General features: G+C 37.3%; 1 protein-coding gene across 4 annotated transcripts in view; it reads left to right on the forward strand.

Moving 5' to 3' along the window:
* Positions 1-16452, forward strand: part of PLCB1 (phospholipase C beta 1) — a 684234-nt gene that overhangs the window by 567781 nt on the left and 100001 nt on the right. For all 4 annotated transcript variants that reach the window (XM_061209981.1, XM_061209982.1, XM_061209983.1 and 1 more), the window contains exons 23-25: positions 839-948; positions 12965-13097; positions 14953-15006. In XM_061209981.1, coding sequence (XP_061065964.1) covers positions 839-948; positions 12965-13097; positions 14953-15006 — 297 coding nt within the window. The remainder of the gene's footprint in view (positions 1-838; positions 949-12964; positions 13098-14952; positions 15007-16452) is intronic.

Genomic DNA, 16452 nt, shown 5'->3' on the forward strand with positions numbered 1-16452 from the left:
GTTTAATTTAAGTCCCCATAAAGTATTGACCATTTTTATCCATTGGGTAATATTATTCTCATGGGCCCAGTACTTTCTAACCAATGCTACCTGATACTATACAGTCTATCTAGGCCTGTGCAATGAATTTGCCTTCAGCCAGTTTTAGAACCCTGATCCTTTCCATGGGTGAAATCCTAAATTAGAGGAATTAACTTATGAAGATGTCAACCAGGAATCATAAATTTAAATGCTTATACTGTCAAGTGGCCTGAGTGCAAGATACTGGGGAGTGGTGGAGACTCTGGCAATCTTGGAGCACATGCCCCATCCAAAGATGGCAGCCATAACTCACTCCAGCTAGACAGTATCATGTGCAAATGAGACCCATATTGCCAAGTCATTGAGTTTTTCAACAGTTTGGAAAGCAGTCTTTTTATGTGAAATGTCTCCATTATGAAACACCATTTGGCCCAAATAAGACAGGTGTGTGGGCCATTGCTGGAATGGATGAAACACTCAAAAATAAACTATAAAATTTGGAGTATTGAGGCATCCTGAGTTGGAGCTTGTCCAGTTTGGCTCGCAGAGATGACCTCCTTTGAGTTCTCTCTTCCTGAGGGTTCAGCAAAGGGTCCTCACTCTTGTCCATTTCCAAAATGTTGGATGGATAAGTAGATAGTCATGGGTAGATGGAAGGATGGAAGATGGATGGTGAATCAGTAAATGGATAGGTAAGTAAATAGATGATGAACAAATGCATGGATGGATGGGTGATTGAATGGATGGATGGATTGATGGATGGTGGATAATCAATATCTCCAGGACCTTGGATCTAAAATGTCTCTTCCCTATTTAGATGTGATTGAAGCTTTGTCAAATCCAATCCGATATGTGAATCTGATGGAGCAGAGAGCTAAACAACTGGCAGCTTTGACGCTGGAAGATGAAGAAGAAGTAAAGAAAGAGGTGAGAGGGTGTTCTAGTTTTGGGCACAGCGTGAAGCATGATTACCACAGCTCGTTGCTGGCTTTGCCTACATAACATCACCCCTCAGGAGAAGAAAAGAGCACATTGGAAAACCACTTTGATGGAGTTCAGCCTCATCTCCCAAAACATCTATATGATACCCTGAATTTTTCGTATTTCATTCTCTTTTGGCATTCTGTGGCCACCACCAGCACCTTATTTTGTGACCACATTAAACAGTACACATCTTGCTGTTTCAGAGGAAAGTTTCTAGATAATTTCATGTTGATTAAAGGTGAATAAGGCACTTAAAAAAGAAGATGATCATCAAGTTATTTGGTATTTTATTTTGTCTTTAATTTAAAGTACAGGGTTTTCAAAGTGCTTTTGTGATTTCTTACAATACATAAGGTACTTAACACAGTGCCTGGTGTGTAGTGTGAGCCATAAAGTCATTACTATTATTACTGTATATTTATGTATTATAATACATATTCCCAAAATAATTGGTGTATTATTCTAAATTAGATGTCACTAAGCAAAGAATAATTAAGGAAGGGTCTAGAAATATTAGAAGTAAGTTGAAAAATATGAAGCCTCTGTGTAGACTGAAATAGAATTTAATGATTATTGGAGATGACAGCAATATTACAAATAGTGATAGAAACTAGCTATTTTCATATTTCATTTGAATATTCAGAGGATAAATTCAGCGAAACAGATGAGAAAAATGGAGAGTTATCAGTATAGAAAAAAAACCTTGAAAATTGTTTGGGTAACTATAACTAATAGCAAGTCCGTTAAAGTTGACATTATTTATTAAATCATCTTTTTCTTATTCCAAAAGAATAAAGAAACCTAGACTTATCATAGAAAATTTTTAAAATAAAAATGAGAAAAGAAAATCCCAAATAATTCACCTATAATCCAAACACCCAAGCCACCCAGAGATAACACTGTAAATATGGGGTATATATGTAGCTCATCTTTTTATGCACAATTAGTACTTTTTCATAAAATGGGATAATATTCACAATCTGTGTTTTAACCTTTTATTTTCACTTAATGCAAACATTTTGCATGTCTTAAAATATTCTTCTACGACATGACTTTTAATAACTTCATAATCTTCTATCATACATATGTACATAATTTATTTTTCCAATCTCCTATTGTTGGATATTTTGAATGCTTCACTGTTTTAAACAGATCTTCAGTGAATATCACGTAAATATGTTTTTGAGCACATTTATGATTATTTCCTTGTTTTTTGTATAGAATTTTAGAAATTTTTGATCTAAGATGTTGAGTTAATTGAACATGAGAGAAAATGAAATGTAAAAAAGAAAACTAACATCAGAGTAAAATTTTCTGGGCTCTTATTTACACTGCAGGCATCATATCCTATAGAACCAATAAATACATATCATCCTCTCTGATGAAATTTAAAGTTAGACTGGAAAGTTTTATAAATAATGCTTTCTGTTGTATGCAGTATTATAGGGAAATTTTACACTGCTGGAAAATTATGCCTAATGGTAGACATGAATTTACTTCCAAATTAGGAGTTTGGGATTAACAGATACACACTATTATATACAAAATAGATAATCAACAAGGACCTACTGTATAGCCCAGGGAATTCAATATCTTGTAACAACCTATAATGGAAAAGAATCTGAAAAAGAATATATATATACATATACATATATATGTATAACTGAATCACTTTGCTGTACACCTGAAACTAACACAACATTGTAAATCAACTATACTTCAATTTTTTTTTTTAAAAAAAAGCTATTTGGGGAGAATGTACTACTAATGGTTATAAAAATACAGAAGTAGAATTTTAGGTCAACATTATTTTTGTTTCTCCTCTAAAAATGATGGTCATAAGGATTTTCAGTAATGCTGATTAAACTCAGAGAATATTTGAACATTTTCAATTTTAGAAATAATCTTAGAGGCACTGAATCACATAGATTCCATATGGCAATAGAGAAAATGCAGATTTTTCCTTTGAAATGTCTAAACCCTTAACTGACCTCATTTTTAAAGCTTGAGAAAAAAATCATTTGCCCTTACCATGTAATGCTGGGAGAGGAAAGTCATTTAACACCTTTGAACACCAGTATGCCCTTTATCTTGTCTTGTAATAATGTAAGTTTGTTTGAATGAGGCCACTGAAAATAAGTAACTGTGGTTTTCTCAAAAGAAAATTCTATCTAGGACATGGCAGGCACTGGAGACACTATTTTAGCAGCAAAGACTTTTTTAGTATAATCCTTTTAACTTGGTAGTTATAAAGGTCATTTCTATTTGAAAATGAAAGACTTCGTTGGACTACAAAATATTCCCAGAATTGAAACAGTCTAATCAATTATCTTCATAGAGTACTTTGCAAACCAAATAAGTAGGAAAGTTGAAAATTCCCCCATGCTTTGAACAGCAGACATTTGTTTCAGATCATGTGATTAGATAGATAGATAGATAGATAGATAGATAGATAGATAGATAGAATTACAAATATATATATAATTCCAGTATATAATTGGAAGTTAAGGGATAACAGAGATTTGAGTTGTGGGATTTATTTTGTCTCTTTTAAAGTCACAATTCAGGATGATGTGTTAGTAAAGTCATAGAAGGTTGCCTAATCTGAATCATAACAAAGGCTTTATAATATTTATAGTTATTTCTCTAAATAAAATATTGTATAAAAATTTAAAAACATAATAAACAAAGGAACAAAAAGGCCTCTCAGTAATCTTGCAGAGAGTGTTAACATTTTTGGTGTATGTCCTTCTAGCATGTTTTCTATGTATATATATTTTTCTTTACAAAAGTTCTTAATTAAAAAAAAAAATGTTCCACACCCCTAATAGTTTAATGTGGTTAATAGGGATGACTAATGAGACATCAGTAACATTTTTATTTTTTATTTTTAAAATACACCTCTGAAGGGAATAAAGTAAATATCCAATGTATTGACTGCAAAATATTATGTGATATTCCAAATGCAATATTTGAACATGACTTGTTTTTAGCACGTCAAGGAGTGCAGAAACATTTTACTGAGTGCTTACAGTGTACCTGGCACCATTCTGAGCCTTTTAATGTTTATTAACACGTTAGGTCCTAAAACATCCATATTTCTTAATGACTATTTTTATTGCCATTTAACAGTTGAAGAAACTGAGGCACTGAGAGATTCTGTTCCTTGTCCAGTGCCACACAACTAGTAAGGAGCAGAGCTGGGATTGAAATCCAAGCAATCTAGCTCCAGAGCTCATATTCCACGCCAACACTTCTAGAAGTTTAATGTGCAGACCAAGGCATCGTAATAACATGCTGATCCCATCCAATAACATGGGTCTGGGCTAGGGCCTGAGGCTCAGCATCTCTGACCAGCCCCAGGTGATGGGATAACACTGTCCCATGGTCCACACCTTGAGTAGCAAGGGTCTACACTACACCACATCACACTACCTCAATAACAAAACTGTAATTTTCTACTAACCTTTAATAAGGACTAACCCTTTTTCATCTTTCTGTCCTCTGTAGCAGGTCACCTGGATGACTGACCACAGACTATAAGACCTTTACTTTAAATAATAATCCTTTGAACTGAATTTTCTCTTGAATCAAATGTCAAGATTTCTCCCTTTAAATCACTGGATATTATTAGAACTTGTTCTTCAGTAAGTTAGGTTTATATATGTGGGATCTATTCGGCTAGTTTGTACACTGCCTGCTGGCCCTCTATCACCTGTGTGTTCATGATACAAGTGAAGGTGTGTGAGTGGTCTTCACATCCTTTTGATGTTGAAAAGAGAAAGCTGTTTGGTAGTATTCAAATTTCATTTATTCCAAGAGGCCTACTTTTTTAATTTGTCAGACTCATATGCTCTTATAAGTGAGCTGAAATTTATCTAAAATAATTTATTTCCTAATTCTGTGTATGGCACTGTGGGCATCTTCAATGGGATTTGATTATTTGAAAAGAAAAAGATCCTATGGTGTGGTATGAACTTTACCAGTAGGATAATCCAACAGCAAAAAACCCAAGGTGGTGCTCTCAAAAAGTTAGTGTTTAAACTTAATAAGGCCTTGGGTGTCGTTTAAATTTTCCAAAATGGGAGCTTGACGCTTTACCCACTGTCCAAGAACTTGGCACTAAAATCAAAGATGAGGTTTAGTGGTCATTTTGGATTCTCTTCCTCCTCAAATAATGATTTAGCAAAATACCAACTTACATAAAAGAGAGACAGATATTAGAGGTAGTTGGGGAGGTGGCAGGGGTTATACTTTGGCTTGTAAAAAAGCTCCAAGTCCTGGGGGTGTAATGTACAGCATGGTGACTATAGTTAATAATACCGTGTGTATACTTGAAAGTTTCCAAGAGAGTAGGTCTTAAAAGGCCTCATCACAAGAAAAAGTTTGTAACTATGTGTGGTGATGGATGTTAACTAGACTTATTGTGGTGATCATTTCATAATATATACAAATATGGAGTCATTATGTTGTACATCTGAAACTAATATATAATGTTATATGTCAATTATATCTCAAAAAAACTCTGTACTTAGAAAAATACATACAGTAAATAAATGTTTCTTGATAATGATGGTGATAGTCCCATAGTTTGATAAAAAAATATTAAGAAATTTTCTCTTTTAATATTTTTAAATTATAGATCAAGGACCATTTCACTCTAACTTTTCACTTGCATGTGTATAAAAATATGCCACATATATCACAGAAGTAATGTCATGTCATTTTTAAGAAAATTTTTATGGAGTCACATGAATTTATTTTCTGCAAAGACTCAGAAGTGTAGTATTCCAGGTTTAAGTCAAATACATATGTGCTATGATCTAAAATAAAAATTAGAAAGAAAAGAAAAAAAAATACCACCTTACAGAAACAATAGTCTCTCACGATCCCTGAACTTTAAAGCATCCAATAAAATAGGAAGAGAAAGTTTGCCTTTTAGGTAATGGCCTTCAGATAATGACCCTGTCCCTTTCATTTCTACACAGTTTTGGAGTTTACAAGGCACTTTGATTGGATACCCTGGGTAAAACTGGGCCTTAACTAGGACAACATATAGTCCCCGTTTTTAGAAGAGGGAACAGTTGCTTATAATGATAGAGTGACTTGCTTAGTATCAATGGCCAATAAATGGAGGAACCAGGGTCTTTTTAAATGAGATCTCAAGAGAAGACCATATATTCACTTGAGTTAAAACTACTCAATGAACAGTTCAATTCCACTGCTTTTACAAACCTCCTCCATAAAAATTTTTAAAATTTCAATGGATTCTAACGAGGGGCTTTGGGTTCATCTGCCTAAAACAGCGATGAATCCAGAATCCATGCCATGACCAATACCGTAGGGATTATAAAAGCATGACTAAATGACAATGTTTTTCACTCTGCTTTAGAGCAAGGTTTCTCAAATTTTAATGTGCATACGGATCACCCAGGGATCTTGTTTCAATGCAGATTCAGATTTAATCGGTCTGGAGCAGGGCACAAAATTCTGCATTTCTGACAAGATTCCAGGTGATGCTGACGCTGCTGGGCTGGACCATATTTTGAGTAGCAAAGCTCTCAGATTTTAGTATGTATCGGGATCATCTGGATGGCTGCTAAAAGCACAGATTGCTGGGCCCAACCCCAGAGTTTCTGGTTCAGTAGGTGTGAGGTAGACCAAGAACTGGCATTTCTAACAAGTCTGTAGTGATGCTAACGCTGCTGGTCCAGGGACCACACATTGAGAACCAATGCTTTGGAGCCCTACATCTGTCTCTCACAAGCACCTGGCTCTCCCCACATGGAATTGAAAAGCCATTAATTCCATCCACTCTAAAATGTCAGTTCAATCTCAGGAACCTGGGAAGAGCTACAGGAGAAAATCTCCTTGGGGAATTGTCCAGAATCTGTTCTGTGAGTGATTGATGATAGTCTTTGACAAATGATTTGCTTAGTTAATATAAAAGATACATTTCCAAAAGATGAATGTGAAGGGTGTTTGGTCCATGTTTTCTTTAAAGGAGGAATCCTTGATTTCTGCCTAACCCAAATAATTCATTTCTGCTGATTTCTTTGGAGACTGTATCAAAATATTTCCAACAAATTAAAGCTGGTAGGAATGGTAACATATGCAACACAAAATAGTCAGCAGAGCTATGCCCTGTCACCCTTTAATCTCTTTCTAAATAAGCTGTTGCAATTATGAACTAAATGCAGATTCTCTAGCCACAGACACAGAAAGAGCAGCATCTTCATATTTTTCACCCATTGATTCATTCATTCAAAAAATTTTTTTAACATAACATTTAGATGGTTCTTTAGCTTCAGGATTTTGTCACTGATACTACATCTATTGATTATACATGAGGAGGAAACAAACTGTGGATGTCTTCATGCATTCATTTAATAAAAGTTTTTTTTTAACGCTCTGCATCAGTCACCATGCTGGGCAATATAGAGATATAATGATGAGAAAAATCAGACGCTCTCATAGTCCTTAAAGTCTGGAGAAAGACTGTAATAAAAATTTACACATATGCATGTAACTTGCAGCTGTCACTAAGGCTTCAACAAAGAGATACCATGTGAATGCTGATGATTTCTTTGTATGATGACACATATGATGACAAAAACTGAAGTCAACAGATGAATTTATTCAGCTCCTAAAGCTGTCTTTTGCTTTAACTCACTTTGGTAAACTCTTAAAAATATCAGAGTTTTGTCATAATTTATTATAAAATTTTTCAAACATACACAAATGTTGAAAAAGAACACCCATATATCAATCACCTGGATTCCACAATTCCAATTTTGATGCATTTTCTTTATCACATATATATCCATCTATAAATCCCTCTATCCTTTCATTATTGCAACTGATTTTTGATGCATTTCAAAGTAGGCTGCAAATATTAGCATACTTCATCCCTCAATGCTTCAGAACACATACATCAGGATATAGTTTTTAGAAATGTTCTGAAATTTTTAGAAATGTGGGGTAGATATATTATCTAATTTCATTCAGGTAATATAAATTTAAGGTACCAATCGTACATGTATTTAAGCAAGCTCTTTCTTAAGGGAAAGGCTAGTTTTGATGAAGCCACATCCACTGCCCACATTTGTCCTGAGTGGACTGAATTTCTGCATGATGAAATTATGAGTCTTGCCCTCAATATTCTGGAAACACTGATGACCTTGCCCTTGCCCTCACCCATCTAGTATCCGAGTCAAGATGCTGTCATCCTAACCACTATCTGGAAGGGACTGTACTTTGTAGATGACTCAGGCAGGACACTGACACCTCCAATAGCTCAGTCAACACATTCTGGTGTTTGGAAGACCCTTAACTTACCATCTTAACCACCCCACTAAATTCCCCAAATTTGAGTTCTCTCTTGCTTCATCATCAGATCCAAATTTTCAGTGCCTGGGATAGAAATCTTTTCAACTAGCATACCAAATGGCATCTCCTCCTTCTCTAAAACTTGTAAAAATGGCCTTTCCAGTTATGCTTTTACCGATCCACTTGTGTTATATTTTAAGGCCATTCTGTTTATTTTTGATATAGGAAGGATATAAGTATTATTTTTAATAAAATCTTGGCTTTAAAAAGTCCACTGTTTCATGTTTTGAAGGAAAAATAGTGTAATGCTTTCATTTGGCCACTGGAGGGCAGTGACCTACTTCTGCTGAAGTTGATTTTTCTCTACCCAGCTAAGCAAAACTTGGTGCAAGTGAAATATCAATTTCTGAACCTTCTTTCCTTGAAATTTGTTTAATTGGATCCCAAGAGTCTCACCATTAAATCGAGAAAACTGATATTTCTAGTTCTTTTGTTTCTATTGTAATTTCCAGTGCAGTGCGAAAGAATTTCAGGCTTATTTCATTCAAGCGCATAAAAAAGAATATTTGGACAAAGACTGGGGAGAAAGCAAGTCACAAGTGTTGACTTCCACTGATGCTTGTGAGTGGGGCAAGAAATTTGGTTTTTGCATTTCATCTCACATATCCACAGAGTGGGACTTATTTGACCTTTCAGTGATGATATCAAAAATTTAATTTTTAATACCTGAATGCCTTTTTTTTTTTTTTTTTCGAATGCCTTTTTAGTGCAACAGAGTAAGCTCTTTGAGAATGGTCTTTACATTTATACATTTCTGTATCTCCGCAGTAACGTAAGTTACTATTGTGGTTCCTTAAGTTGCTATTATCATAGAATACAGGGTGAACTAGTGCAGTAGAAAAATTCAGACTTTAGACTATGACATATATTCAAACACCAGTCGCACCCTTAACGGTGTGGCTTCTAGCAAGTCTTTAGTAAAGACTTTAATAACGCCTCTGATTTCTTTGCTGTATAATGGAGTTGAGCGGCTGCCTTCGCTGTCTGGCTGAGACGAAGCTGGCGTGTGTAACGGTGTCTGGCACACGGTGATCTACAGCTGCTTCTATGGTCAATCTCCAATAGGGAACTGCCAGTTCAAATCTGTATATACTGCCCTTCGCTAGCAACATATTTTAAGCAACAGTGCGATATATTTGCAACTATAGACTCTCACTAAATTAATAAAATCTGTTTCCAGGAAATCCTAAGAGGTCCCTGGCAGGGGTCAGTCTACACAAGGAGCCCCAAATTCCTTAGGCCAGCATTCAGGGTCCTCTTTACCCGCTCTCTTCTCTCCACCTTTGCTGGGTCCCTGGGGCGAGGAGGTGGGGGGCGGGGCGGGGCTGCAGACCAGTTGGCCCCGCCCACTGCGTTTCTAGCAGTGGCTCTGGGTACATTGCTGACTGACACAATCCCGGAAATCCAGGCAAACTCTCTCCTCTGAGCAGAAGGTACAGATGGGCAGCTTCTGGGCCACATGCGCTCTGAAGATGTGCTTTGTTTGGCCTCTCAGTGGTTTTAAATTGGGAGATATCGCACCAAAAAGTCAGTTTCCCAGCTTTCCTCGCAGCCTAGGCAATAATTGGCTGGAATTCAGTCGCCCCTCCCAGGAGCTCCCCCTCCAGGTCTGGGCACAGCCTCGCTTTGCCCTGTTGCGTGAAATCTAGTCCGTTTCGCTCATTTCCATCGTTTCTACTGACTGCCTGTTACTGTACAGTGCCAAGGGTGCCCCCGTACCCCCCAGGGTTATGTGGTGCCGTCCACCCTGCCTGGAGACATCCCCAGGACCCCTGGACCAAGCACTTCTCCAAAGCTTACCTCAAATCCAGCACCAAACCTTGGTGATCTCTTGATCCTCAGTTGTAACTACAAAGTGTTTTCCAGTGTGTTTCCTCAACATTTATCTATTTTTTAAAAAATGTCTTTGAATTCATACATTATATCAGTTTCTGGAATGTAAGGGCTTTGTCTGACATACCCTTGATAAGCAGAGCTTCTATTTCCTGCATCTTGATTCAAGTTAATGATTGAACTTGATTTCCCAAGGGCACACAGCCCCATGGAATGCCTCCAAACCTGATACAGACAAAATAAGCTTGCTGGGTTCATTTTGAATACACCTCCAGCCTGAGACCCCCCAGGGCACTACACCTAGTTGCCAAAAAGAAGCCACACAGTATTGCCTCCATGGAAGCTGGCTTTCCATTACCTCCATTATTTCCTCCATCAAAATTTTCTTCTTCCCTATCCTCTTCCAGAGGGCTAATTTCAGCCAGCTGTCACACTGGGAAGAATCTGATTCATCCCCACCTGTTTCCAGAAACCTGCCTGGATATAAAAAATGGGCAAGATCAGCTGCCCATGGAACGAGAGCACCTTCTGTCCTTGTTTTCCCGGCAGCTGAGTTTGGTGACCACGGGCATCCCCTATGGCTGGGAGGCTGGGAAGTTTTACCCCCGCTGTATTCAAGCCAGAGGACCAAGGCCAATGGATAACTTTGCTGATGACCCAGTGCTCTGTCCAGCACTCCCTTTACTTCAATCTCTCCTGTGCAATGTAAATGCATTTCCTTTATGAATTGTGTGGTCAAACATCTATGATAGTTCTGTCTTCTCAAGTATCTCCTGCAAACCCAAATGCCTACAGGACTGAGACAGGTAAAGTCTAAATGAGTCACAGGGGAGTGTCCTTAAAGAGGCAGAAACCCCTCCGTTCTCATCCAGAGCGGGAATGCAGGCCCAGTGTTGCCCAATCTGATTTTTCAACTGAAGCAAGAGATCCATTTTATTAATGTAAAATCTCCTTATTTTTAAAATCTGGCAGCGTTAGGTGAACATTTCGATGCACTCCATTTGGACCCTAAGCCTCCAGTTTGCAATCTCTTGCTGAACAAAATATATGCAATCCCTCCCCTTGGCATAATGATTCTAGGGAGACTTTTCCTGATGGATGTAACTGAACAACACAAACATACCAGAACTTCCCCATTCGAAGTAGCCATTTTTCAGAAGACAGAGTTCTGCATCGTGAGTTCTACAGGCTGCCAAGGTCACTGGCCTAGGTTCCTTACCCCCCACTCCGCCCCCTTCCCCGCCACTGACCCCAGGCTCATCCCTTACATCTCAATGCCATCAGCTCTGAGCAGAGCAGGCTGTGGTAGGTAAACAGGGATTGTTTGTTGAATCAAAATAAGTTCTGCCATCACCAAAAGAAATGTTGGAACTTGTGTTTTAAAGATGCTTTGGGGGGACAGATTAAAAGCCACTTGTGACAATGTGTCATTATTTTCATTCTCATCTTACATTTTCTAAAAATGTTATCATAAGGCAATCTGCTGTCTGTAATTACATAACAAAATGTCACAACATTGAGCTCCAAATGACTCTTGGCCATTTCCTAATATATTTTTTTTAATGTACAACAAAGTAGAGCATTGGGATAGCCTCATTGTCAGTAAAATCTGCCTTGGACTCAGAAGGCAATTCTGAGACAAGAGTTGCAGAACCCTGAAAAGCATCGCTAAAATGGTATATAATTATTGAGGCAATTATTTTATAAAGATCAACATTTACTCATCAAACATTAAATGTTTGCTCTTCACAGGGCATAGCAGACTAACTGCTGGAGGGAATAGAGTAGAGATTTCATAAGTTTTAATGTATCTGTTTTTATTATTTATTGGTAATATTATACAAGCTTAAATGTTTTATCTATTTATATAACATGCACAAATTTACTCTGTGCCAGGAATTATTCTAAGCACTTTATGAATAGTAACTTATTTGATCCTCTAAACAACCTTACAATATAGATAATATTATGATCCCCAGTACATACATATCCCCATCCATAAAGATGAGGAAAGTGAGGGACAGACAGTTAAGTGACTTGCCCAATATCACAATACTAATAAGTGGCAGGGCCAGAATTTGAACCCAGGTAAGTCTGGCTCCAAAATTGATGTTTATAACCAGTGTATCAATTAGCTACTGCTGCATAACAAACAATCCCCCAACTTAGTGGCTTACAGAATCAACTACTTATTATTGTTCATGAGTCATTTGGTCAGCTGAGCAGTTCTGTTGATCTGGACCAGGTTCAGCTAATCTTAGGTGGGCTCACTTAAGTGTATGTTGTCAGCTCAGGGCTGGCTGGTCCAGGACATCCTTGTCTACATGACTTAGCTCTCCTCCATGTGGGCACTCATCCTCCATGGCTATAGCAGGGGTCTGAGAAAGAGAAGAAACATTTGCAAATGGCTTTTCAATCCACTGCTTACATCAAGTTTGCTACTCTCATTTGACCAAAGAAAATCACATGCTCAGGTCCAGAGTCAGTGCTGGAGGACACGTCCAAGAGCAGTGGGCATAGAAAAGCATAAATATCGGGGCCTTTAATACAATTAACTGGCCAAAATCATGGTTCAATACCATGCTGTTTTTACCCTGCTTTCCGCACAGTTTCAGATGTGAAATTTCAGAGTCCAAATGAGTTGTGAAAATGCTATCAAATGTAGCTTTGTGGGTTTAGGAAGGTCACAAAATAACCATAAGAAGTGTGAAAAATTAAAGGATGTTTATGATTTTAGGCTGATCCTGGGGAAACACAGTCAGAAGCTCCAAGTGAAGCCAGGACAACTCCAGCAGAAAACGGGATGAATCACACTACATCCCTGACACCCAAACCACCCTCCCAGGCTCTCCACAACCAACCAGCTCCAGGTAAACACTCTGATGAGAGAGCTGTGCTACATGACTAGGAGCCTCTAGTTTATATGTACCACTGAAGGAGGTAGCATGATTGACTTAGCAAAAACATCACATGGGCAAAAATGCATGGACTTAGGAGATACTCCAGAAATGTGTGATGAGGGAATGAATGAGGGAAGGAAGGAAGGAACGAAGGAAGGCCAAGAGACTCATAAGTGCTCATCTGGCTCTGCTGACAATTTACAAAGCCACAACAAAATATCACCCAGATTTCCCATGTCTTTATTTAGTGATGGATTATGGTCCATCTGCTGGCAGGGTGTGTGAAGGGTTCTTCAAGTACCTTATATGCAGCTATGCTTTAGAAGCACATTCTTAGTTCTACCTGACTAAGTTACGTTTCTGCCAAGAATTCCTTCGCATCTTTCTCCACTTCCTTTCACCAATTTTAAGTGCCTATTATGTGCTGAGCACGCTGCTAAATGCTTCACGTGGATTCTGAGAGTCGATTCTACCACTGCCCCCATGGTGCAGATGAATAAATTGCAGTTTTGAAATGACAAGGTACTTCTTGAAGGCCAAGTCGCTAATGAAGAGTGAAGGCAAGACTGACACCAGTTCTCCACGATCCTAAAATTCTTCCCTTTAGCTTCTATGCTCCTACTGAGACTACTTAAGAAAGGAGGTTGTTGAGATTAATAGTAATAAGGAGATAACCTGTGTATAAAAAGAAATGATATTTTCAAATGAAGTTTTTATATACCAAATACAAACATTTAGTGTGTTTCTAGAATATGAATAATTAATTTAAATAGTGAATATAACCTTGTGCTTTTGAGAGTAAAAGAGAATTTAGCATTTTAGCATTTTATTTTTTTACCTGAGTGCTTTGGAATCATTTGACTTACAGAATAATTTTTAAAATAGCACAGAATACATTGCAAAACTGGACCCCTCTTCTCTGGCATTAACATCTGTCAGAGTCAGACCAGGAAATTAACATTGGCACAATACCCTGAACTAAACCACAGACCTTGTTTGAACTTCACCTGCTTTCCACTAATGTCTTTGATTGTTCCAGGTTCCAGCTCAGGATCCCACATTGTACTAATTGTCATGTCTCCTTAGCCTCCTTGAATCTATGACAGTCCCTCAGTCTGTCCTGTCTTTCATGCCCTTGACACTTCTGAAGAGTCAGTTATTTTGTAGATTATCCTTCAATTTGGGTTGGCCTGATGTTTTCTCATGATTAAACTAAAATTACGCATTTTTGGCAAGAACATCACAGAAGCAATGCTGTTCTGAGAGCATTATGTCGGGGGTATCTGATGTTGCTGTGTCTCATCATCAGTGATGTTGGATCACTTGGTTAAGGTGCCATCTGCCAGGTTTCTCCACTGAAAGTTGCAATTTTCCCCTTTATAGTTAATTGATATCTTAGTGGAGACACTTTAAGACTATGGAACTATCCTGTTTCTCCTTAAACGTTTGTCCAGTGATTTTGGCACCCTCTAATGGATCTTGCCTGCAACCTTATTCCTGCCTGCTGGTCAGCCTTTGATTTTTAAAAGATCACTTGTCATTCCTGTTATGGCCAGAAGGTAGCAGTAGCTTAAACTGAATTTGTTGACAAAGTTTTGATTCAAAGTGGAGGAATGGCCTTTCTATAACTGGAGCATATAGATTCACATTTAATTAGGTTTGCCCCAAAGTTACAAACTGAAGACATTTCTTAGAATATTTTTAGGATAATTTTCTCCCGCAATTTGTAATTTCTCCATAAAGAGACTTAGAGTCAGGCGCCAAACATTGTTTTACAGGAAGAAAACAATTTTAAAAGTTAAAAGAGGCTATTTTTTTTTTTCAGGCTCTATAAAGGCACCTGCCAAAACAGAAGATCTTATTCAGAGTGTTTTAACAGGTAAATACCACCTTTTTTCCCTATGGAATTAGGCAGCTGAATATTACGCAGGGTAAGTATTTAGAGGAGAGGAGATTTCATCTTTGAAATATAACATCATTAATATTTCTCTTCTAAAACCATCTACAGATACATCCTACTTCAAGCCATGTTACACAATATAATCACAGAGAAGTAACCATACTTGGCAAATAGGACCCTACTGGAATAAAAAAATAACATAATTTCACAAGATATATTTTGGAATCAAGGAATAGTTTCATACTGGAAATGTGACCCAGTGAACAGGAATGCAATCTTCCCAAAGTGCCCACAATAAAGCATATTTTAGAAATGCAGAATATGAACTGTTTGTGACCATAGACTATGCAGAGTTTAAGAATGATGATACAGTTTGGGAATATTTTATATTTGGTTAATTTCTTAAACTAGTGGGACTAAAATTGGTACAAGCTTTCTTTAACACAATTAGCAGTATGTAGCAGTGTGTAGCATGTTGGCCCAACATACAACAGAAGTGTACACAAAAAACAGCACTATGGATAAGAACCAAAAACTGTAAACAACTTAAATATCCATAAACAGTAGAATGGATAAATTGTGGTATAGTCACAGAATAAAATAGGATACAGCTGTAGAAATAAATAAACTGCAGTTACACACAACTACATGGATAAAATTCACAGCATAATGTTGAAGGAAAGAGGACAGACACCAAAGCGCACATTCTTTATGATTCCAGCTACACAAAGTTCAAAAACAGGCAAAAGTAATTTGTGTTCTTAGAAACATGGATTTGGATTATACTTAGGGGGTGGGAGGGAGGGCTGGAACCGAAAAGAGGGCCTCTGGGGTGCTGATAATATTCTGATTTTGATCTAAGTGGTGGCTACAGAAACCTCTTCACTTTGTGAAAATTGAGAGGGATGTGTATTTATGTTTTCACCAAAACAATACATAAAATATGCATCCAAAAATTACTTTAGGAATGTATGAAAAGAAAACATGTGTTTAAAGATTTAATTCCATGGGAAACAATACAATGTTCACACATAAAACAAGAGACAGAAGTGTAAATAAGAGCATGATTCCAATATTATTTAAAAATACACAAATGCATAGATGAAAGGTGGGTGTCTATATCAATTTATTAGCAGTGATTATCTCTGGGTGATTTATGAGTGGTATTTGTTTCCTTATATAAATGGACATTACCTTTATGCTTAAGGACATATTCAAACAATAGCCTTTCATCCACAGGCTTTTTAAAAAATAATACTTTCCGTGGAATTATTTTTAGTCATAGGTTGGTACATCTTGAACCCTGTTGCTAAACTTGCCACAGCTGATGTGCTGCACACCATTTTTAAAGAAGTGAGGTTGAATCTGTCACCAAAACTGCAGCAATTCCTTAGGATTATAAATTTTAATATAATCAGTCATTAT

This window comes from Eubalaena glacialis, chromosome 13 (assembly GCF_028564815.1).
Source record: "Eubalaena glacialis isolate mEubGla1 chromosome 13, mEubGla1.1.hap2.+ XY, whole genome shotgun sequence".
Lineage (NCBI taxonomy): Eukaryota > Metazoa > Chordata > Mammalia > Artiodactyla > Balaenidae > Eubalaena > Eubalaena glacialis.